General features: G+C 40.6%; 2 protein-coding genes across 3 annotated transcripts in view; both read right to left on the reverse strand.

The window, feature by feature from the left end:
- Window positions 1-3766: 3766 nt before the first annotated feature.
- ddx5 (DEAD (Asp-Glu-Ala-Asp) box helicase 5) lies at window positions 3767-9219 on the reverse strand. Of its 2 annotated transcripts, none has more exons than XM_067477144.1 (13): window positions 9043-9213; window positions 8201-8366; window positions 7972-8068; window positions 7762-7895; window positions 7613-7678; window positions 7242-7383; window positions 6985-7145; window positions 6707-6879; window positions 6495-6605; window positions 6358-6419; window positions 6213-6272; window positions 4667-4888; window positions 3767-4501 (listed from the first exon to the last, which is right to left on the reverse strand). In XM_067477144.1, the coding sequence occupies exons 1-13, from the start codon at window positions 9087-9089 to the stop codon at window positions 4083-4085; spliced, it is 1860 nt and encodes a 619-aa protein (XP_067333245.1). In that variant the 5' UTR covers window positions 9090-9213; the 3' UTR covers window positions 3767-4082. The 2 variants fall into 2 exon arrangements, with proteins under 2 accessions (XP_067333245.1, XP_067333246.1); XM_067477145.1 differs by having other exon boundaries at window positions 4327-4501; window positions 4654-4888; window positions 9043-9219.
- Window positions 9220-11599: 2380 nt separating this feature from the next.
- The window catches only part of LOC137100361 (E3 ubiquitin-protein ligase SMURF2), a 52228-nt gene continuing 39867 nt past the window's right edge, over window positions 11600-23960 (reverse strand). The window contains exons 12-19 of the mRNA XM_067478168.1: window positions 20849-21050; window positions 19055-19158; window positions 18453-18567; window positions 17992-18170; window positions 17182-17440; window positions 16895-17096; window positions 14135-14210; window positions 11600-14046 (exon numbers count right to left, since the gene is read on the reverse strand). Of these exons, the coding sequence (XP_067334269.1) occupies window positions 13947-14046; window positions 14135-14210; window positions 16895-17096; window positions 17182-17440; window positions 17992-18170; window positions 18453-18567; window positions 19055-19158; window positions 20849-21050 (1237 nt within the window). The 3' untranslated portion in view covers window positions 11600-13946. The remainder of the gene's footprint in view (window positions 14047-14134; window positions 14211-16894; window positions 17097-17181; window positions 17441-17991; window positions 18171-18452; window positions 18568-19054; window positions 19159-20848; window positions 21051-23960) is intronic.

Below are 23960 nucleotides of genomic sequence, written 5' to 3' on the forward strand. Positions count from 1 at the left end.
AAAATAGTAAAAACTGTCAGACTACATATTTTAGCTGCTGTGGAATTGTAACATGATTAAAAACTATTATTACGACGCAAATTTAAACAACAAAAGCTTAATGTGGCTTTTTCGTTTTTATTTCTAGTGATAGTGATTTATTTCTGCTCATACGTCACATAGTTACACGTTATCCTGAGTGCAGTATGTGAACATTTGGGTTTAAAACACTAAACGTCAGTATCGAGTGCCCCTGTAAAACGTGGGTTGTCTGTAATCTGCATTTAGTAAAGTATTTGTCCTAAACTAAAGTCTTTCTGCTCAGACAAAAATGCACCTGATACAGTTATGGGTCTGTTATCAGCTCCCTGTCAAACGAGAAGCCTACACATATACTGTCTGATTACACAGGAATGTAGCAGAGCTGGATATAACAATCATTAGCAGCTGCTCTTATTGTTCATTTAGACAAGAAAAAAATGTTTCATTTCCATTTGGACGTGTCACGTTTTGTTAGTCTAGTCTGCATTGAAGCAGGAATTCACAAAAACACAAAAGCTGAAACATGTATAATATGTTCACACTGAGGGAGTTTGTAACAAGATTTACACCTATAAAGAACCACAATACTACAGTATTAATAGTTTACCAGCAGCAATGAGGTTCTTCTGACAGCTGTAGATACTCTGCTGATTCAAGTACTTAATATGAAATATAACCCACAAATAAATACAGAGGTATTGTTATGTATTAACCAGTGTGTATTCAGTCTCTGAAATAAGGGCACAGAGTCCATTTCTGTCCCCCGAGGTAAAATCCACACTAATGTAGCCCCTACGGCTATTTATTGGACCTCAAGGTAACTATGTGTACTTGTCGATAGTCAAAAGGGTACGTATATGTTCCCCAGCAGTAAAAGGTGCGTGTATGCATTATTTATTACAATGGTACAATTTGTAGCTGACGATGTTTTTTAGGTAGATGTGTGGACTGAAAATTTGCTTTTACAATTGTCAAGTCAATAATGTCACTATCAAGGACTAAACCGAATGAAAAGCAATGACATACTTAAGTGGCGAATACGCTGAATAACGAGTACATCTGTTACCACGAGGGTACTTTTAGCGCCCGCTGTAAGGGGTACAGAGGGTACAGCCCTCGAGCCCGCGAACACTCAAGCCCCTGAAGGTAAAATAAGCCACTTATATAACAATGACCACTTTCACTTTAACTTCTTTGTTTCCAATTTGATGCCAATACTTTTGTCCGTTCAGGTTTTTGATGCCTGTAATTCAGTTGTAACACAATATTTCTCAGTGATAGAAAGTAACTAAGTACTGCAGTTCTTTACTTTGGAGTTTCTGTTTTCGTCTGCTTCGTACTTTGACTACACCACGTTTCAGAGGCAAATATTCTACTTTTACTCTATTACTTTTTAAAATAACTGTAGTTACTTTTCAGAATCATATTAACCAAACAAAATACAGTTTAAACATTAGACTCCATCGATCCCTGGTGTGTCAGCAGCTACCCAGCACTATATTAAGTAATTTACATTAAAAAATATGATTATGAAAACCACATATATAATGTCTCTAAAATCAGCTCCATCATTACGAGCTGCATTAACGCATCAGCAATTTTAATCCAATAATTTCAGATTCACTGATGCGAAATGAGACATTCTACAGAAAGAGAACTTTAATTTTGGCACCTCCAACTATTTTTTAAATCTAATCTTTTAGTATTTTACTTAAGCAACATTTTGAGACGCTGTAGACATACATTCATAAAATGTAGATGCCGTGTGTTCATTTCTGAGTATCAGCGGTTATCAGACACACGCCCTGTGAAAGTACCTGTGTTGCATACAAGAGTCAAGGTCTACTGTGAGGAACGGTGCCAGAAAAAGAAGCTGATAACAAAGATAATGTCCAGACATGCATGCACAGTATTTAGTGTGTGTGGGTGCGTGTGTTTGCGCACACATGCACTGTTCATAGTAAAGTGGGTGGTGGGAGCACCAACAATGCCTCTTCAACACCTCCATGGAAGGAGAGTTGGTTGGGCAGGCTGCTCTGTCTCATGCTTGCTGCGGGTGTGTCCGACGCACACCCTCAAACCAACACACATACCTGCGGGGAGAGGGAGGGATTAAGGAGCAGGGAGGAAAAGGTGCAAAGGAACTAAGATTACACAGGTAGGACTGAGTGACGAGAGACTGGAGATTGAACAGAGCCTGTCCCACTCGTCTTTCACCTTTGTCCCCAGTGCTGCTGAAAGTATCATTACTTTAAATGATAACGTGGGACACAGAGCTTTTTCACTGAGGTTCACTTTGATGTTTTCCATTTCCATCAAACTGAGTTTTTTTTCTCATTGAACTAAAGTCCAAGAACGTTTCTTGGCCGTAAAAGTTGAAGACATTTCCACAGCAGAGCCAAAAACGCCGGAAGGATAAAACAAATTAGCAGCTGATGAATCAAAATCAGTTGAACGATCAGTTGATTTTCACTCCATCATCCACCCATCGGTCCTTAAATCCATGTTGACAGGGTTCTACAAATGCTGGATGTGTAAAACCAATAAGCAACATTCAGGAAAAAAACTGAAGTCAAATCATGATGTTAAGTTCCCACCAGTGTGAACATGTTCAGATTCACTTTAACAGTAACCTTTCAACCTTTCCCTGAGGGCCTGAGGTTTAGCCACATGCTGCAGATGTTCTTTCTAGTTCCCTCAAGCATAACCAACCTGTTTAAACCCCACAGTGCGCAAATAATCTGAGATAAGAATCTTCCACCTCTGATACACATCACATAAACCAGAAAAAAAAACAATCTCAACCGGCTTTTCACTCCTAAAAACAGAGAAAGTTCACACAGGCCAAACATGTTTCTGTATTGATGGTGCTGTCAGCAGCAGGGTGTGGCTGCTTCGCATCGGGGAACAACCAACCCTGACTCATTTATTGAAGAATGCTTAGTAGTATTGACACAGTGAGCGTTCCACGCATACTTCCAGTTTATGAGTCTGTAAATATGTACAAATGCATTTGAATGAGCCGCGCCCACAGCAGGGACTGTTCACCCCGATCTGTAATCAGTACTGCTGCTAACCTCTGATCCGGTGTCTTCGCTCCCTACATACACATGCAGGTCTAAAGTTGCCAAGATTAGCCACTCAGAAATATAGTTTACTTATATTTAACTTCATTCTTTTGTCGCTTTAATGCTCAAAATGTTTTGGATTTTCTTGCACAAACAAATGGTAACGCCAGCAATTTGATGCAAACTGTTTTACTACTCTCCATCCTCACTCAAAGCTCTAGAATTCCCACAAAAGCAGCACAACACTTAATGGAAAAATATACTGTGCACAACTTCAGTGCACTAACACTGAATCTCTTTTTATGTTGCCCAGGGAGGACTAGCATCACCGCACTGGGGATGTTTAAGACAAGTCTCATTTCATAGAACTGGGCATCTTTAATTCAGAGCATGTTGAATCCACCAACCCCCCTAAAGTTTGACCTTTAGTATAAGACCAGTTGCCAGGATGCTGCCAGACAAGTGACCAATTAAAAAATAAAAAAAATGGTTTGTAGCCTCCCACAGATGTTGTCCTGCAGGTCACGTCACAGACTTGCAAGGCAACATAATTCAGAGGACAGCAGAGCCTGAACACGGCTGGATGTGTGACGTGTGACACCTGCTGGGCAGGAAGAGTAATGTCATGGCAATAAAGTAAAGATGTCAGGTTTTATAAAAACAATCCAAACACCAAGTCTTTTTTGTTGTTTTATTGGAAAGATCATGCAGTGCACTTCCAAGGTAGGAGCTTACCACTTTCAATGATACACATGAAAAAAAAAAAAAAAAAAATTATCTAGTACAAAACATAACTAAACATTAACTGAGGAATGTAACAAATTAAATAGGAAAACAAGTGAGCAATGCCACTAGTGCTGCACTGCAGATCTTAAACGACTCGATAGAGGCTGAAGTTGTTTTGACCCTGTTGTGTAAATACAAAAGTTTTAGATGGAGTATCGAACTTAGAACAAGACAAAAAAGCAATAAATTACTTTTTCCAGTATGTGTTTACTGAGAGAACTGAGGAGGCATGGGGTAGGGCACCAACGGCGGAGGATGCTGCTGCGGAGCCTGTGCCTGGGGGAAGGGGAAAGGGGGATGACCCACACCATTCTGTGCACCTCCCTTACCAGAGGCAAACTGCTGAGCCTGGAAGTTACTCTGACCTCCGAAAGCACCGTTTTGGTTGTTAAAGTTGGACTGTCCATTACCGTTGTAGCTGCCTCCACTGTAGCCGTTGGCGCCGCTGTTGTTGCCGCCCCCGTAGCCTCCATTCTGTGCGTTTGCGCCAAAAGCTTTGTTTGGTCCATTGTCATAGCCTCTACCACTATCCCTGTCTCTAAAACTGCCAAAATCACGCCTTCCAGAGGAATACCTATCCCGGCGGTCATCTCTAAAGTCACCACCTCTGCCTCCCCTTGAACGACCTGCAAAAGAACACACATTTTTAAATAACACAACTAAAGTTTCTTCAAACCATTTGAACAACATTCTGCATTGAGACACCAATGTGATAAAAACCATCCACGGCAGAAAAAAGGAAAAGGCTGTGGTTCACAGCACGGCTTCTGTGTCTCACCAATTAGATTTACCTCCTCTGTCTTCTGCCATCTGGAGGAGCTTGGGGTTGATGGCCTGGTTGGCCTCTCGGAGCACAGAGATGAGATCACTGGCCTGCCTCATGTTGTTGGGAGTGAAGAAGGTATAAGCTGTGCCCGTCTTTTGGCTACGAGCTGTTCTGCCAATGCGGTGGATATAGTCCTCTGAGTTGTTGGGGTAGTCAAAGTTGATGACAAATTTCACGTCTTCAACATCTGTAAGGTTGTGTTGCGGTGTGGCATAAAGCAAAAGCAGGACAGCACACAAGGATGTGCACCGGCACCACCACAACAACCAGATCAAAAACAAAAAGGCCAAGTTAGTCCAGTTATGAGGTGAGGACGGCTATAAACCCACAAGGCGGCAAGAAACTGCATTAGACAAAACTATGGCATAAAATCCATGGGGAGACTACGGTGGGAAAAGAGAAACGATGCACACTCCATTAACTTACGATCTAGTGGGACTAAACCAAAAACCCCTCCCCCCTCTGAGCATCTGCTAAACCACCCTCACAAAGAATGGATCAGAAGTCTTACCACTGTTTGGAGTATGCAATCACTAGTCCATTCCCATTGCAGCACACGCCCCTCGTTTTGTCAAGTGACCCTCAGGTATCGCTACACAGTATGGCTGCTACGCACACTACTGCCTCCTAGTGAGCTTGACCTAGCACTGACCCCACATCCTTTGTCACACACATTTGCTCTAAACCTCACACTGAAGTGTCTCTTGCCAAGTGCCTGTAGATCTGAACCAATCTGGATGCCTACAAACAGCGCACCCACACTGTTGGCATGGCAAGACATTCCCAGACCCAGTGTTCGCTTGTCATTATGTCTCTCGTTGGCAGGTCTCGACATGACTTTGAAACGCAGGCGAGGGAGGAGTGTGAGCTTGGATTTGTCCAAGTGTGTCCAACTAGCATGTCCCACTGTCACCAAATGCGCCAGTAGCCATGTCATTACAGAGGTGAAGGTATGATCGATCTGACAGACTGCTCTCCCGACAGAAGTTTAGGAAACTGCAACATTAATGCCACCCATGCTTTATGAGTCTACACAACAAAAAGCACCGTCCACATGATTCTAATAGCTTGTAATGCAGTGCCCAAATGTACATGCAAGACAATAGGAGACAGTGTAGCTGGGCTTTGAGCTGGGACAGTTACAGAGCCTGGGTGTGTGAAGCAGTCCAAACCATTGCCAGAGAACAGGCGAGCATATGGGGGAGGAACTGTGGCCAGCCCTCAACTCAGCCCCCCTTTTAGGCAGGCCAGCACGTTTATGCTGCACTTGGGCCTGGTCACCTCTGTCTATCTGCACAACTGGGAGACCGTGCCTCGCCAGTCAGGACACGTCCAAGAATCCTCCTTCCCCCTCTGGAGACCTGGGCTTGTCATGCCAAGGCCCTGCCACACAGACTGCTCCTTCAGGCCAGGGGGAGAAACTCAGAAAGAAGCAGAAGAGTTAAAGAAAGCAAATACACTTTCTTTTGGAAATACATTTAAGTATGAGACAGTTCAGGGAGAATACTGACCTAGACCCCTGGAGGCAACATCTGTAGCAATAAGAATTGGGGCTTTTCCATATTTGAACTCTGAAAAATGTAAAATAAAGAACGTTTATGAAGGCATTCTTCAGATTTGCCACTACATTTATAGTTTTTGGTGTCGCACACTTACCATTGAGAACCCAGTCTCGCTCCTGCTGGCTTTTATCTCCATGGATTCCCATAGCTGGCCACCTAACAGAAAAGTTCCAGTTTTAGTAATAGTTTCTAAAGGTTACTTGAGAAAAGCATTTTAAATTTAATACCCACCCGTCTCTCCTCATCCTTCTGGTAAGGTCATCACAACGCCTCTTTGTCTCTACAAAGATGATCGTTTTGTTTTCCTTCTCACTCATAATTTCCTCAAGTAGACGAATGAGTCTGAAAATGACACCAACTCTGTTACTAAACGTGTAAATTATGTAAATAGTCTGTTGTAGCCTTAAGCCAATGTCAGGAAACCTGCTGGATGTGTTACTCACTTGTTCTCTTTTTCACCATCATTACAAACATCCACAATCTGCAGGATGTTGTGGTTGGCACTGAGCTGCAGTGCTCCAACATTGATCTGCACATAGTCTTTCAGAAAATCCTCTGCCAGCTGGCGAACCTCTTTAGGCCAAGTGGCACTCCACATCAGAGTCTGGCGGTCAGGCTGCAAACAGCACAACAATTAGTAACCGTCTTGTAAAGACCCAACAAGTGACATTGACAAACGCCCACAAACTGGGTTAACAGACCAACGCAAGCAAACACTTACTCTGATTTGGTCAACAATTTTCCTGATCTGTGGCTCAAAGCCCATGTCCAGCATCCTGTCTGCCTCATCCAGCACAAGATACGTGCACCGACGAAGATTTGTCTTCCCAGCCTCAAGGAAGTCAATAAGCCTTCCTGGAGTGGCGATGCAGATCTCAACACCTTCAATGGAAGAATTCATTAGAACCAAACTCTTAACACAAAATTTTATAAACCAAAAAAATTTTTAAAAAAAACTAAAAAAAAAAAACTACATACCTCTTTCCAAATCACGGAGCTGGGGGCCCTTGGGTGCTCCGCCATAGATACAAGTGGACTTGAGGCGAGAAGCTCTGCCATATTCTGCGGCCACCTGTTGCACCTGCTGAGCCAGCTCACGTGTTGGGGCCAGTACCAGACACTGCAAAACGAAATGAGTCAGAAACCAGCATGTATGGATTTGATACGCCATCATGGATGCATGTAAATGCAGAAATAGTATACACACAGGCCTATTTTTGTTTAATCAGAAGTTAGTCTGTTGTATGATACTCTGCAATGAGTGTGCAAAGTTTGTTTATTCTAAAAGTTCATTGTGAAAGCAATTTAAAGGGTGTACTGTACAACAGAATGCCAAAACAGTGACTTACAATAGGACCATCTCCACGTTCCAGGAAAGGCTGGTGGTTAATGTGTACGATTGCAGGCAACAGATACTGTAGAAGACAAATGTCACATTCATTTTCCAGCACAGATTAAAGCCATATCAGTTAATATAACTTACTATGTGGGAACTTACAGAAAGAGTTTTGCCAGAGCCAGTCTGAGCAATGCCAACCATATCCTTGCCACTAAGAGCCAGAGGCCAGCCCTGAGCCTGGATGGGTGTTGGTTCAGTCCAGTTTTGTTTGTTGATCACCTCCATCACATAGGCTGTGGGACAGATGAACAGTTAATTAAGATGCTTAGAAATTCCACTGTAAAGGCAGAGCAGTAGTTGTAAACTTACATGGAAAGCTGGCCTCCAAGAACTCTGTGATGGGATTTGGACATTCTCTTCCCTTGACTGTAATTGTTTTGGCCCTCCTGTATTGTTCAACTTCTGACTGCAGAAGGACAAATAAAAAAAAATAAAAATAATGCAAATGTTGATAACTGCTTATATAACAGCAACGGGTACAGTGGGAGAACATTTGTATTTGTGTTGCACAGCATATATGGCCTCGCTGATAACGTACCTGAGACCTCCGGGAAACGTCGGGATGCTGCTGATAGAAATTCTTCTCAAATTTCGGGAGCTCGTCTAGATTCCAGTGTTTCTTTCGTAGGCGATCGCCAGGGTTTCCGAACTTCCCTCCACCTCCGCCGCGGTTACCACCGAAGCGGGGAGGACCACCGCCATAGCTGTGTTAAAGAGGTTAAGTCAGAAAAGCCTCAGACACGTTATTCAACCAAAGAAAATCGCGACAATAAAAAAAAAAAAATAAATAAAAAAAAAAAAAAAGGAAAAGGAGCTGGCTCTCCATCTTAACTGCGTCACTCTGACATTATCAAGCTGCCGTATACTTTCCAGCCAGCAGAGGAACAATGGAAAAAAACAGCCGGCATTTTGTGTCCGCGTTCAAAGTGCCACATGGCGAAAAGCCGAGTAGCCAGCTAATAGCATTACCACTCGGCCGTGCGAACACTGGCTAAATATATCAAACTTAACTGTTATCAGAACAAAGAGTTGATCTGTAGTATTGCAATTTCATTTCGTGCGGCGGGGAAGTGCAGCTAACGGTGAGGCTGGCTAGCTAACAAAAAGCCGCTGTGCCTGGACACGAGGCCGGCTAAGGCCTTGAGCCAAAGACAACAGGCTCCGTTCCTTCGCCTTGGCCATGTGTGGCTAAATAAATATATTTACCTACTTCTCAAAACGGTGAATCCTAGTTACTTTTAAACTAAACGACGGTTTTTGTAAAAGAGAAACAAAATATGTCGACAACCGTTTGATTTTTTTTTTTGTCGGCTGCAAACCTTGTCGGCCATTTTTACGATTTACACGGCAGCAAAACTAAAACATAAAAACTGTACTTACCCTCTGTCCCGGTCTCTGCCGCGGTCTCTGTCGGAATATCCAGGCATTTTGTAAAATAAGTATATAAATAAAAAAGATAAATAGGTTAAAGTATTACTTGGCCGGTGACTTGAAAAAACAAGGGAATTCCGACCGGCAGCGACGCTGAAATGCCGGTATTGCCGAAACGAGACCCGGCTTATATGCCGAGAGGAAGTCTATCTTCCGCTGTATTCACTCGCCGTCGTCAACTTGAGTTCTTCACGACTGGAAAAAAGAAATAGACCCGCGGTGAAACAATCAGTACACAAAGTCAGTGCTGAGGTTTTTCTCCCCTTCAAAATCCTGAACTGTTGAAACCACGTGCTTTAAAATGTACTATAAAATTAGCAGGACTGCAGTAAAAAAGTAATTTTTATGAGTAACTGCTAAAAACAAGGTCAACACAATTGAAGTCTAGCCCAGATTTTTTCCTCATAAATAAGGTTTCTGCAGAAATGAATGTCAAAATTGTTATTTAAACCAAAGTATCAGCATCGAAATATACTAAAATTACCAAAACTAAAAGTAGCTGGAACATGATGTACATAATTATGATTATTATCATAATTTATGAGTGGATTATATTTTGTGTTTGGGTTACATACATCTGCAAAGTACCAAAAGTTTACAACTAAATGAAGTAAAAGTAGTATAAATCATTTAGATTATGTTAATTACATATGCTACCTCAAAAGTTTAGTGAAGTACAGTTTTTGAAAATATTTGATACAAATAATACAATCTAACCTTTCCTGTAAATACCATGTCTGTTTCCCTTAGGTACAAACTACTTACATGAATGGATTTGGTGGAAAATGTTTTTTACTTCGAAAGAAATTCTTAATTTTCCCTTTTAATAAAAATCCCACTTCAAAATCAACCACATGCTGTAGTGACAATTTTATCATTACAACAAACTACAGCGGATGGATATGTGCGAGACAAAAACCGGTGATCCGGCTTCTGACTGTGCTTCCCATGTATTACAGCAAGTGACGTCATTGGGTCCAACCCAAACATGGGACTGTTTTTTTGGGGAGTTAAATGTTGATTGATGGTACAATAAAGGCCCGTGATGAAGTACCTCAATTAGTGTTTCTACATAACTACTTTTATACCGTTTAAACTTATGACGTCATCCATGACATCTTCAACGATGTCACATATTTGCCTTTGAAGTTTTTGCCTCAGGCTAACTGGCTTTGAAGTTTATAACCAATTTTTAGGAGCCTAAAAGTTTACAGAGCATTTCTTTTTGGAAATGTTTTTTCTAGTCTTTGTTATTATTATTATTAATCCGACTTTCGCCTTCTGTACGTTTTTGGCGCCTAACTGCTTCAGCATACTTTAAGCCAGAAACACTGTTCAAACTTCAAAACGTTTAGCTTATAAAGCACATTATTGCTTGTATACAGCTTTTTAAATATCTTTTTTAAATTTTAAAAGTTGATGATGCCATTGATCGACTTATCAATTACATCACATAATTCCATACATTTTTGGCCTGCTTTCAGCCATTAACACCGTTCAGCTTACTAAGGACATGTGCTCTTCCATTAACCTTTTACTAATTTTTATACGTTTTAAAGCATTCAGCTTTTTTCAGCAATTTGTTTTGAATGGACACTTTTCAGCTTTATCCTCTTGCAGGCATACTTCAGCCCAGAGAGACCGTTCAAACTTACAGCAAATCGTAAGACTTTCAGCTACCAGCCTTTTATTTCGCTTTTTAAGATCTTTTACGGTTTTGAATAATCAGTTTTAGTTGGAGGTACTTTTAAAAAAAAATATTTTTATTATATTGCAGAAAGTTGGCCCAGCTAGAGTGGGTGACATCACACGCACTTTAACCTTTAACTTCTATCAACGTTTGTTCTGTTTTTTTTCTCCAGAGAACTATTATCTTGCCTCAACACATTATACATAGGTATTTTTATGTTCTTTCAGGAAATTTAACTCTCACAGTGACAAGACTGTGTGGTGCTTTGCAAATTATTTGCAACCTCTAACTGTAAACAGTAAAAGAGCAGCTACAAAAGCTGGATGCCACCTCACTTCTTAAAAAAAAAAGAATTTGCACAGGGACATGTTCAACACTGTGTTGCGTCGCCTATTCTTTTTGAAACGCTCTTTAGAAACGGAGACGACTTTCCTTTATTCTTGCTGGACATAGAATTTCAGCTTCCCGACAGTTCAGGGTGTCCTTTGATGTATTTTTAGCCTGTCTCTTGAATTGTCCACCGACAACTCCTTCTGTTCTACTCCTCTTTAGCATGAGAATAGGCCGTCCAGTATTTTCCAGGGTAGGTTTTAGATTTTGACTTGTCAAAACACAGGACAGTTTTCCACTTCACCTAAGTTCATTTTAAATGAGCTTGTGCTCAGAACAGGAGGCAGAAACGTTTTTCGCTCACAGGCTATATGCACATTTCAAATTCAATCATTCGTAGAAACTGTTAAATGTCTAGCAATAATTCAGATTAATTTATTTCTAACAGTTGAAACATTTAAAAACCAGACGTCTTTGTACAAGGCCTTACATTGTTAGACAAAGGCAAGTTTAATTAGAACTAATTACACACAAAAATAAAATACTCTTACAAAATGATAGTGTTAACATACATTAAATTGCATCAGTCAGCTATGAGAGATATAGTCCTGCTAGTGGATCATGCTGTAAAAAAAACAAAAACAGAAGAGCGTCGTCTCTCAGCTTTAATAAAAAGTTCAGTTCTTCAGTGAGAGGAAGCTACGGGGCCTTGCTGAGTGATGTAGTGTGGGAACAGACAGTAGGGTGATCAGGTTGTGGACTGGACTTAGAGGAGGAATATCTGGTGCATAAGTCACCAGTAATCACGCACACATACACACAGCAACCTCATTGTGTTTGTGTGCAATTCCTCTTTTCAGTTCAAGAAAACCTTGTTCTATTTAAGTTAAAGATAAATTACAGGTTGTTTGATCCACATATATGAACAATATCTTATTACTGTACAAAGCATCCTCTGAGGACGCTTCACTTTGCATACACCTGTCGACATTAAAAAAAAAGAAAAATCAATTAATTCATATTTTTCTTGCGTACGCAAACGTTATGAACAGTCCACGGTCGTAGAGATTGCTAGACAGGCAGCATCTTTTGAAAACATTCAAGAATTTCATTTTTAAATTGTAGAAACCCCCCCCCCCCACCCCCAAACATACAAACATCACTGATGGGACTGTGTAACAGGAACAGGAGTTCACCTCATTCAACCAAAAGCACACATGCAACAATTAGGTTGTTAATGGTCAGCTGTGGGAAAAACAAATTATTTTTTGTTTTAAATAAGATTCAGCAAAATCAGAACAAATGGTAAGAATGTGTTTCTTCTACATATGGTATCTCCTGAGAATGTGGCTAGGTTGAGCTCTTGATTTTTTTTATTTAAACTGGTATGTGTGTGCACGTTAAGCAGTAGTATGTCAAAAGGTAACGTTAATGCGATTTAGCACCACATGGCTACAAGGTAGCAGGTTTTTCCTTTTTTACGACAGCATGGAGGCGGCACAAAATGGATTAATATGGCCTTTGGAACAGAATACTATTGGACATTAATGACATGTCGCATGCAAGTGACAATAACCATAACAATAATAATAATAATAATAATAATAATAATAATAATAACAATAATAATACCAACAACAACAACAATATAGCCCAGCTACAAATGACAAATTGTTGAAAAAGTATAATAGAAACTTCACACCACCATACGTAGCTCCAGGATGAAATCAGTAGAATTTAAAGGGTCCGTTCAATACTTGCAAAGATTCAATTATTCATAAATGTTTATGGCACTATGGTTTTTTGCCTTTAAGAGAAACCTCTTTCTGCAGTCAGACAGAGGTTATGTCGAGAAATAAACCACAGCATTCTTTAGTGAAATTCAGTCAAGCTCAATTGAGTTTCACTAATTGTCTTGTCTACGATTCAAAGAGTTAAAAAGATTGTATTTTTTTAAACCTATGGGAAGGGGCTTCTGAAATATAACAGCAATAAATTAGATATATTATGTAGACTTTCATGGTTTCTTTTCCCTGTTATATAAAAATAACATTTCAAGCTATGCATCCATTTATTCAATTTCAAACAAAGCTAACTGTCTAATGTGTGAAATAATATTTCTAAGAATGCAGCACTGAGAAGATGCAGGAGCCGAGGTCCCAGCTGCAGTCTTTGGAGAGGGATGTAAACAGTCAGGCTCTGCCTAATTCTAGTCTGACCTCGCCTTCTGTGTTTCCAGGTGTCACAGATAGCCCCAGTGCGCTGGCTGTGAGGTGCCGAACAGCCTGAGGCAGGCACGTCCAAGCCTAGTGCTTCCAAGTGTTTGTGGGAACCGATAACAAACCCTGCTCTCTAGCAAACAAACCAATCTTAAAAATGTCTTTTCAGAATCAACTGACCTTGTGTTCTGCTGGGCAAAAATGGAGCACTGCTACATGGATACAAGTCTATTTGTAAATGCTAAAACAAACATGGAAAAAAAAAAAAAGAAAAAAAAGGGAGCCAGCAAATTTTGCAGGTTCCACAAGTTAGTAAATAGTCTGAGTTATTAGCAGCTGAAGAGACCCTTTTCAATGATTTAAAAAAAAAAAAACGACAAAATGTAGAGTAGAGGGCCTATTACAAAAAACAAAACAACAGTCTGATGATATTTTCTGAACTCCCCCCCCCCCACCCTCCGTTTGCACACATGTCCAACAGGGGTATGGTGTCCCTGGATGAAGCCACTGTGGATGACTATCGTCTGAGAGACTTGCAAGGTGGAAAATGTGGAGGGTCACCACGGCCAAAATGGTGTTGCGTCTGGTTGTTGAGCTCTGCCCGAATCCACGACTCACTCTACAGCAAAGCCACAGGTCTCTTCGATGGCCGTCAGTAACTTATCGTACAGTTTGTCATAGTTCTCGTAGGGAGGAATGTCAATCCGATTGAAACTGGGGGAGCAAAAACCAAATGGTTTGCAACAGTGACAAAGAAGATAAAAGGCAGACAGTCACATGATCAGAGAGCATTAGAACTCACCAGGTATGAGCTTTGGGCAGGTTGTTGGTGCTGGCATCTATCTGGTGGATGGTAAAGAGCCGTGGGCCAGCAGCACCTTCAAAAAACAAAAAATTGTCTTTACATATCTGTCATATCAAGCATTTGCTTGAGATGCAGAAGGCCAACGGGATCAAATCCCACCCACCAAGCGTGGCCTGGCCACCCACCGAGGAACCCAAGCCTACATAAAATAGAGATTTTAATAGCAAAATAATGAAAATGATGCAAAAGTTCAAAAAGCTCTTTATGAAATGTTTTCTAATACTTTGTTTGTCCTTCCTTTGCCTTTATAACCTCCTCCAACCTCTTTGGGTTCCCTCTGAGCAGCATTCGTATCCTTTGAGTTCAAATTACAGTCAAGTCTTTTAATGACAGAATTATTAATAATAGTAATAATAGTAATAATAGTAATAATAATAATAATAATAATAATAATAATAGTTTCAGTTTAACTTCCATTTCTTGAAGCTGCTCTGTGTAGAGGTCACTACAGAGAATCATCCATTTCCACCTCATTCTGTCCTCTGCATCTGTCACACCGACTTCCTCCATGCTCTCTCTCAAAACCTCCACAAACCTCCTCGGTTTGGCTTCTCTCCTCCTGCCTGGCAACATCCACAATGTTCTTCTCCCAATATAACCCACATCCAACCTCTGCACATGCACAAACCAGCCAAGGTCTCACTTCTCTCTCAGTTTCCAAATGTTCCTACCTGCACTGTCCCTCTAACAAGCTCATTTTTATTTTTGTCCATTCTTTTCATGCCAACAAAAATTGTAGCACAGACATACAGACCCGTGAACATTATGGCCAAATAATCCAACTCTGGTTACATCAGAGCCTTAGCCTCCTCCAAGCCCACTGCTTTTAGTGTAGGGCGATGAGTCAATATCGATTAAAATATGAATATTTACGTAACGCGTGTTGGTGCGTCACAAGCAGAGATCCATATTAATGGTGTCCCATTGTCCAGGGCAAAGTAAAAACTGCAACTGGGACACAAAGATTCAGGATCCAGGACTATTTGGGAACAATAAAGAAAATCTTTGTGTTCCTTGTATATGAATTCTTCAAGACCCTAATGAGATTAGTGAATAAGAAAATAAACATGTGCAGCAGCTTCTTCTCTGTGATTCTGGGCGAGGACAGAGCTTGGCACAGTGTCTCAGAGAGGGAGCAGACAGCTAGTCAAGTAACTGTTCAATCAAAGTGGGTTATTTCTAAAGTTAAGCAAAATGTCAGCATTATATTGTACCTCAACAGAGCCAAATAAACTAAAGATAAAACATAATTGAGAATACGAAGTGATCTAGAAATCTGCTGGTAATATGAATTTTAAAAAAAAAAGTCAGATATTGTGACTGTTAGTATGTAAATTAAACTAAACTGTTTACTGTATTCTATATACATTAAATTTCTATCAGAAGGTTCAAATAATGCCCTGCAGTACAAACTTTGTCATATTTGTTTAAAGAGGAGATGGTTGAATAAAATATTGAAATATAAAAGATTGATGAATTAAAATGTTTATTTTGAGTAAATGAATATCTCTTTATATGGTGTTTTTTAAAACTATGGTCAATTACTTTCCCACGGTTCAATTAAGAATTTCTGGTAGATCTCAATATGATTTTAATATTAGAATAGCTGTCAAATTTTAAGCCTACAACCGTCCATTTGTCATACAGCGATTCAGGCTGAAGGACAAACTCAACGTGCCAGAGAAGTCGTCCTGCATGGAGCTGGTGGCTCACTAGTACCTGGCCTGCTTCACTTTCTGACCACTAAGTTTTACTTCAACCTTTGCTTGTGTGTCTTTTCATTGCTTGTTTGTTGCTTTATGTGACACTTTTAATGTGCGATGCTCAAAGAATGTAGGATCAAAACAAAAAAAAAAAGACACTTTAATTATATTGTGGAGACACTTTATATATTGGCCTATTTGTTGTTTGGGAAATAAAGACCTGCAGAACAGTTTTTTTCTTAAAGAGACGATTGAATCAGAAGTAAGCAACACATGCTTTACTCAAAAACAATACACACTTGTGGATTTTGAGAACAATGGTAAAGCACTTGTGTATCAACAGTTCAATGAAAGGGCTGTTATTTAAAGGAATGGTTTGGATTTTTTGAGCTGTTCTTCTTATAATACTGAGGTGCTAATATTCTCATTACACATGCTGTATCCAATTCCACCTTCACTATCTTACACTTCAGTTGATTTCTCAACTGAAGTGTAAGATATTGGGGTCCAAGTGTACAGTAGGCATTCAGCAAAGACAAATGGAAAGAGACAGCTGTAAGTGCCTGGACATATCATATACACAAGACAAGCTTGAAAAACCTAAAGACGTCCTTTAAATGTAGTCTTTTGTTCAACTTTTACAATCAAGGCAACACTGCAACGCTAAAGCTACTCCAAGGGTAGTGGGCAGAACTCGCAGACTGAGGGTCACCTCTGTAGACACACACACACACACACACACACACACACACACACACCTAAACTGTGTTGACATAGCTTTTGAACAGGGAGCCCGCTTTGTGTAAGACAGTACCCGTTAGATCAACGCTCATTGGTGAACTACTGATGGTAAGTAGTAACTACATTATCACTCTGGTCCAAGTCCATCACAAATACAACTGTTTTGCATTTACTGCTCAACTTTTCCACCATAAAAGGGACCATGTCCCTAACAGAACACAGAGTGGACAGTGCTCATCCTGGCTCTTGTTACCTTGAAGGGCCTTAAAGCCTTGCAGGGGAACTCTGGAGGAGCCGGTAACAAACTGCAGCAGCCGGGCTCTGCGCTCCTCATCAAAGGACTCCACAGCTTTCCAGAACCATTTAACAATGTTGCTGTCTGGAGTGCAGTGTTTGAGCCGCGTGTTGGACTTCCAGTCGTTGATGTCAATTTTACCCAGGCCGCACACAATCAGCTACAGGAAGCAGAAACATTTCAGGGCATTGAACTAAATGTAGTTGTAGGTAAATGGAAGGTGAGTGAAAAGACTAAAAAGGTACCTCTAGCTCCTTCTCATCGAAAGACTTGAGCAGGTGCTGGGGAATGACCTCATTGAAGCCTTTCTGCAGAGCCAGGAACTGGGCCTCAATGCCTCGCAGGAAGCGCCAGTTAACGTAGAGCCGGACGTACTCTTTCTTGGTGTCCTGGGTGACGGGGATGCTCTTACCGTTGGGCTTGAGCTCGTGCTGGATGATCTCTCCATAGGCATTGTGTTCTACACAGAAGGTGTGGTCCAGCACACCTGTGATGTCATTGTCCCTGAAGAGAGAAAAACGCTGATTAAGCTGTATTAAGAAACAGAATTTAGTTTTAAAAAAGGGTTAAAAATGCAATATAAAATAAATGTAAACTTATATTATACACACATAATGTGACAATGTGTTCAGAAATCACTGATGTAAAAAAAATATATATATTCAAAAGCCCCTAGAGGGCGCTGTCCTCACACTATAAAGTATTTTAAAGTACTTTTTACTTGCATAGCTATAATGTGGATTAAGTATGCACAGAAACAGGATGCAACTCAGCTGCTGTAATTATTGTAAGATTTTTTAATCAATTACAACTGAGAAGGAAAAAAAAAAAACTGTACTTCGTACTTCACATTCATTCTACTCTGTTGACTGATTTTGCATTAACTGATTTGAATATTTGTTGCAAGTTAAGCTACCAGTAAATATAAGAATATGACCCGATGATAAATTGAACCAATCGTTTTCTTTATAAATAATTTATAAATCAAATAATTTCCCTTTAAAAAAAAAAAAAAAAAACAAATATTACTTTTAAATTGCTTTGATTGTACGTACAAAATCCAAACAAGGCTGTTGTGTAGGTCGGGGTCAACGGACTCCATGTCATCTAGAGTGATGGGTTTACCCAGCAGCTGTTTGTAGAAGGGTAGAGTAAAGCCTCCGTCTATGTAGTGGCCATGAAACACTGCCACTCCCATAATACGACCCACAAAGTGAAAGTATGACAAGTGCTCCTGCAGGGACATGAGACAGCTTTAGTTTCTAAATGAACACACAGCAGCATGTTCTCCAGACATGAAATGTGTTACTCATACTATTATTCCAGAGGATTCCTCTCAGACAGTGCAAACAAACAGAGCTGTGGTTGTGCAACCTCGTAAGAAAATGACCCAAAGATGCGATCAAGACTGTGTTCTTAAAATAATTCGCCCATTTGTGACCTGTATCACCGGGCTGTGTCGACCAGGTGCAATACAGCTCAATACTTGGTGGTGTCAGCAGTGTCAGGGACTCACAGGGTTGACAGCAGAGTCCGGGTTAATCTGCAGGGTGTAGATGTCATCGCGGGAGTACTGGAACAGACCGTAGTATGGGTTCAGCATCTCATGTGACAGCAGATAGAGCCACTCCCTTTAGTTTGCCGGGGGAGAAAAGAAGACATATCAGTTACATCCTCTGTGTTGTAGTGAAGGAGCGAACTGGGCACAGACACAAAGGATCCTCACTTCTCATTAAGGGTTCCTATTTGTTCTGTGAAAATCACCAGCAGAAACAGAAGGAAAGTGACACAATGACTAAAACCAGATCTGAAATATTAAAACACAGACAGAGTAGGAGTAAATCTGAAAGCAAATTCCCCACAACAGATGAAAGCTTGTTAAAACTGAAAGTATGACCAGAGAGAAAGAAAGAAAAAAAAAAAAAGGGACAACACTTTCACTTCAGTTTCGAGGTTATATAGAGCTGTGAAAGGTCCAGTTAAATCAAAAGTCTGAGTTCAAAAAATACTAGGAGAACACTTAAGCTGAACATCACAAAACAATGAGCAGTTTTCCTCCAGGAGGCAGATCTCAGCATTAAAAAAAAGAAAAAGTCTCTCTCTGCTACGGCTTCATACCTGGCTACTCCTCCATAATCCAGCCCCTCTTCGCCTCTAAACTTCACCATTAGCCGTTTCCACAGGTCCTTCGGTCTCATCTTCATCACCTGGCGATACGACTCCTGCAGAACACACAGACACACCTTGTTAGACAGCAACAGCTGTTGACCTTACTGTACTCTTCTTTTTGGCCTTCTGGCTACTGATGCACAGCTGGTCTTCAGCAGAGAAACTGTTACAAATTCAAAAAAAAAGAAGAGACTGTTGGTTTTACGACTTGTGCCAGTCAGCCTCAAATAAACTGTACCTTATTTTGTATTATTAAAGTGAATTAAAAAAGTAACCGTAATTCGCAAAAGAGCACAGTATTTGCCTGTTTAAATGTGAAGTAGCAGAAACCAAAAACACCCAAGTACAAAAACCAGAAAAGTAATTAGTTGCTTTCCACCATGTTTGCTCACAACTGGAAAAACTGAGCCTTAACCAGCCAGTCTCCAGTCCAACAAAAAAAAAAGAAAGAAACCAAGATCAATCCCCTCCATTTACTGCCTGAAGGTGCATGTTTGTGCACTTTCATCAGCTGGCATTCACATGAACCATACTTGTGGTGCTCTACACATTCTGCCCTACTTCAGTGGTTTTCTTTTGCAGTGCAGGGTTGCGACCGTCTTATCAAATTGGGTCTCTGTTGTGAGCCCGAGATCTCGCCACCTCATACAATGTTCATCCCACGTGCAGACAGCTCACAGCCTCAGGAGGGCGGCTCATTTAAAGTGGATTAGGGGCAGGTATAATAAACACAGACGTAATGCTATAATAACACAACCCCCTTCCACAGCCAGGTTCCACTGTGCCCTCCAGATACACCAGACAAGTGAGAGGTGCTGAGAGAGAAATGAAAATGTCTCATCTAGCTCGAAAAGAGCATATAAAGACAGCTCTGACAGCGCCCCAGCTAACACTCGCCTGTTCAGTCATAATTTAATGCCTCAGCTGGTCTGAAGAAGCTATGCAGTTATGTCTCGCTCAACCTCAAGACGTCCTCTGCCCCCCTCCCACCCGCCTGCCTCGCCTCGTCTCTCTCACGTTGAGATCAGCCAACAAAAATGTCTTTGCTCAGATTAACAGACATGGCTGTTCCAGCACATTCCAGTGCATATTTTATGAGTGTCACGCAGTCTGTTGCAGGTGTTGTTGCTCTGATGAAGGCCCCACACCTCCTAGATGCAGAATAAAACCCTGGTTCACTGAGAAAATCCCCATCTCAAACGAGAGGTCTGCTTTAGATTCTGCACAGACTAACTTCACACGTTATAGATAAGAGTTTGTGTGCGAAAGAAATCTGTCAGCCAAACTGCTCCAGGCAGTGACCTTTATGGGAGCAGACAAGAAGAAGTTATAAAAAAAAAAAAAAAAGAAGAGAAACCTCCAGAGAATGTTTACCATCACTTGGTGAGTCCATAAATAACTTGTACAACTCCAAGCAGCTCTTGATCAAACTGTGCTCATTCGGTTTTAGCTTGTCCTGTGGGGCCAGCAGTGAACTGGCACCGCGTGTAAGCTGGGATTCAACACAGAATGGATATTGTTTATGGCTTACAGTGTCAGAAGTAAATTTGTTGGCTGCAGATATGGGGAAAAGGGGCAGATGGTTGTGCAATGGAGCACATGTTACATTATTTGTCTATTATTTGATTTGTTCCACACAGGCACGGGCTGAAACAAGCAAATTTCCCCTATGATTATGTATTTCTATGCAGCTCTCTCTGGGTACATGGGGACATGACTGAGCTTGTTTTTTTCCACTCTCACCTCAAAGATTTCCTCACGGGACACCTCGATGCGGCAGTGGCCAGCCTGAGGCTGCTGCTGAGACAGCTCCTGGCGGAGGATCTTGAGCTTCTGAACAAGGTCCCTCTTGTACTTGGGCACGGTGAGGCACTCTGCTTCCTCTGGGAGCTGACCAGGGGACACCAGAGCCTGCTGGACCTGATCCTTTAACTGGTTCTGACGACTGGAGCGAAGAAGGGAGATAGAAGAAACAAGACGAAAGAGAAAAATATTATGTCTTGAGGATACCAGTAGAAAACACTAAATTAACATGAAATGAACAGGGCAAAAAGTTTTGAGTTGTGACAGTGAGCGTTGCTTGTCTGTGCTTTGCTGACTGCAGAGAATAAGAAGCATCATCCCGTAGCACATCAAGTCGTACAGCTGCCCTGCCCCCTCACAGCACTCATCACCTATTCAACAAATACACCTTGGTCTCCTCTTCACCTGACAGAGCCACAATGTTCTTTGTAACTGGATTCACCTGTAACTAGTTACAGTCCAGTTACAGGCGAATCAGTATCTTGGCCAAAATCTACACAATGTAGAAAAAAAACACTTGAATAAACTCTGTCAAAAGATTATTTCTATAGCAGAAGTGAGGGGATGGACATTTTTAAATCACTGACTAGCTCTTAGACTACATTTAAATCCCTCATTTAGAAATAGAAGGAATGTGGCAGGTGTAAATCTGCCTGGAGCAGATGGTACGACTACAACTACAGTTCGTTAGTCATTGGCTCAATACCAATTCTTCTCCCTGGCCCCACTACTTATTCCTAATGTTTGGTTTTGCATGTTCACATGCACTCCAGGGGCGTCCCAATTCACTTTAGCAGCAAGGGCTGGGAAGAATCAGGGCGAAGTGGCAGGGCTAAGTAGCCCATTTGATAGAGGGCTTCAGACGGCAGACAGAACCAAGGGATATGAATAAATGTCAGTATTTTTTCTGTTAAATGGCCCATAGAATATATTAGCCACACGATTAACTAAAAGTTGTTTCTCCTGGACAATTGCTGGTACAGTTCACCTAATGTTAATAAGCCAGTTAGTGAACTAATATCTGACAAAATGACAGTTGTGTATTTTCACGTTGTAATACATTTATCCTTGCAGTATCACGTCACTTTATTAGATGGTCTACTCGTATAGTGCTGTTATCGGTTTATCTATTCTCACATTATTCTCAGAATAAAGTCAGAAGATTTTGAATAAACAGACTTTAATTCAAATATTATCTTTTAATGTAGTGACGTTGTAGGAAATAAAAAAAATTTCATGAGAGCTGTATTTCTGTGAACATCATCTGTGGTTACTAGTGACAGAGGTCTTGACTCTGGAGAACAACTTTTTAACTAGGCTGTGTTTCACACACACACACACACGTTATGGGCCTGAAACTAAAGGATTATTTGCACAATGGCCTTTTGCACTGGGGTAGTGGGGGGTAGCGGGCATACTCGGCCCTAAGTGGGGTCATAAACAACAGAATCTAGATCCAAGCACAGAGGGTGGTAGAAGTTTATGCAGTACTCGTCAGTCTGTGTCCATGCGGTGTGGATGCCTTTATTTCCTGCAGACTAGACTCCAATGGAGAGAAGGCGAGAGAGGGAGAGGGGAGACAGGAAGGGCGCTCTGCTGACAGCACCCAAACACTGCAGACAACTTTGACGGTGGGAGGGGAAAGGAAAAAAAAAAAAGGAGAGTGGAGGTACAGAGCATCTCATTCTGCACTTTCACCTATAAATCAAGCATTCCTGCTCTGTTTCTCTGGCTCTTTTCTGTCATGACTGCAGGCAAACATGCCCCACAGTTCTCTATTCTCTTTCCAACTCCTTATTGATGAGCACTGCTCTGGTGTATGTTACCTGAAGACACCAACTCAGCAGAGTAAAAGCAATGTTTGGCTGTGTGGCGAATCAAACGTCTGGAAAATGACATCGATATTTCTCATGCGACTGTACATGGAGCGCTCCAGCAGCCAGGTCCCAAAAGCAAGCATGGATTTACCTATTGAACAGTGACCTTGACCAGGCTGGGGGTTTGGATTTAGCACAAGACTGCAACATCATAGAGGGAATATAACAAACCATGGTGTGGATGCTCAGGCAGTGTTTTCAGCAAATAAAAAAGGGCAGTAAAATATTACTTTGACGGACATATACATATACATATACATATACATATATATATATATACATATATATATACATATATATATATATATATATATATATATACATATATATATATATATATATATATATATATATATATATATATATATATATATATATATATATATATATATATATATATATATATATATATATATATATATATATATATATATATATATATATATATATATATATATATATATATATATATATATATATATATATATATATATATATATATATATATATATATATATATATCAAACATTTTTGTGGGATGACGGCACATGAGGGATGAAAATTTCTAAAATCCCTGACTTGATAGAAGGCAGATGTGGTGATGAAAATCCATCATGGCTGATATCTTTTCCAGAGTTTTGTCACAAAAACGAACGTCACTCCAACATGCACTCTTTTTACGGTCATAGAGGAACTTTGGTTTGGACAGAAACGGTCCCAAAAAGGCAACAGATCATCTATTACATTGTTAATTTAATTAGAATGGCATGAGAGAGGCTTCAGCTAATTCTTAGTCATGCAATTTATAGAGAAGTTATTTAACAAATGTCAGTCCAAGATCTGTGTCCTTGATTAACCTAGAGATAAACAGCATAATATTTTATGGCATTTACCTTTTTACAGTGCAATGAAGACCCCCTGGACCCCCTCTAAATTCTTTTTGCATCTCATACTAAACAGCTTCAGATATGAACCTAATTTGGCATAAAGAGTCACACTGAGCAAACAACAAATTGAAGTTTAAATGATTACACAGTGAATGGTGATGTTGGTGAAAGTATTTGCCCCCTTAGTAAATTTCCAAAGTACTTTCTATCAGTTTAGGAAGGGCTCCAAAGTTGTTTCTAAGGGTCAGAGGCTCCAGAGCCACAACGAGATGAACTAGCAACATATGG

This window comes from Channa argus, chromosome 15 (genome assembly GCF_033026475.1).
Source record: "Channa argus isolate prfri chromosome 15, Channa argus male v1.0, whole genome shotgun sequence".
NCBI classification, from domain to species: domain Eukaryota; kingdom Metazoa; phylum Chordata; class Actinopteri; order Anabantiformes; family Channidae; genus Channa; species Channa argus.

Excerpts from the sequence above, each read along its gene's own strand:
- ddx5 (XM_067477144.1), bottom strand. The coding sequence starts at position 9,089 with ATGCCTGGATATTCCGACAGAGACCGCGGCAGAGACCGGGACAGAGG. Across the intron at positions 8,069-8,200 it reads ACGTTTCCCGGAGGTCTCAG|TCAGAAGTTGAACAATACAG; the intron begins GTACGTTATCAG and ends GTCCTTCTGCAG. Across the intron at positions 6,420-6,494 it reads AGAAGGATGAGGAGAGACGG|GTGGCCAGCTATGGGAATCC; the intron begins GTGGGTATTAAA and ends CTTTTCTGTTAG.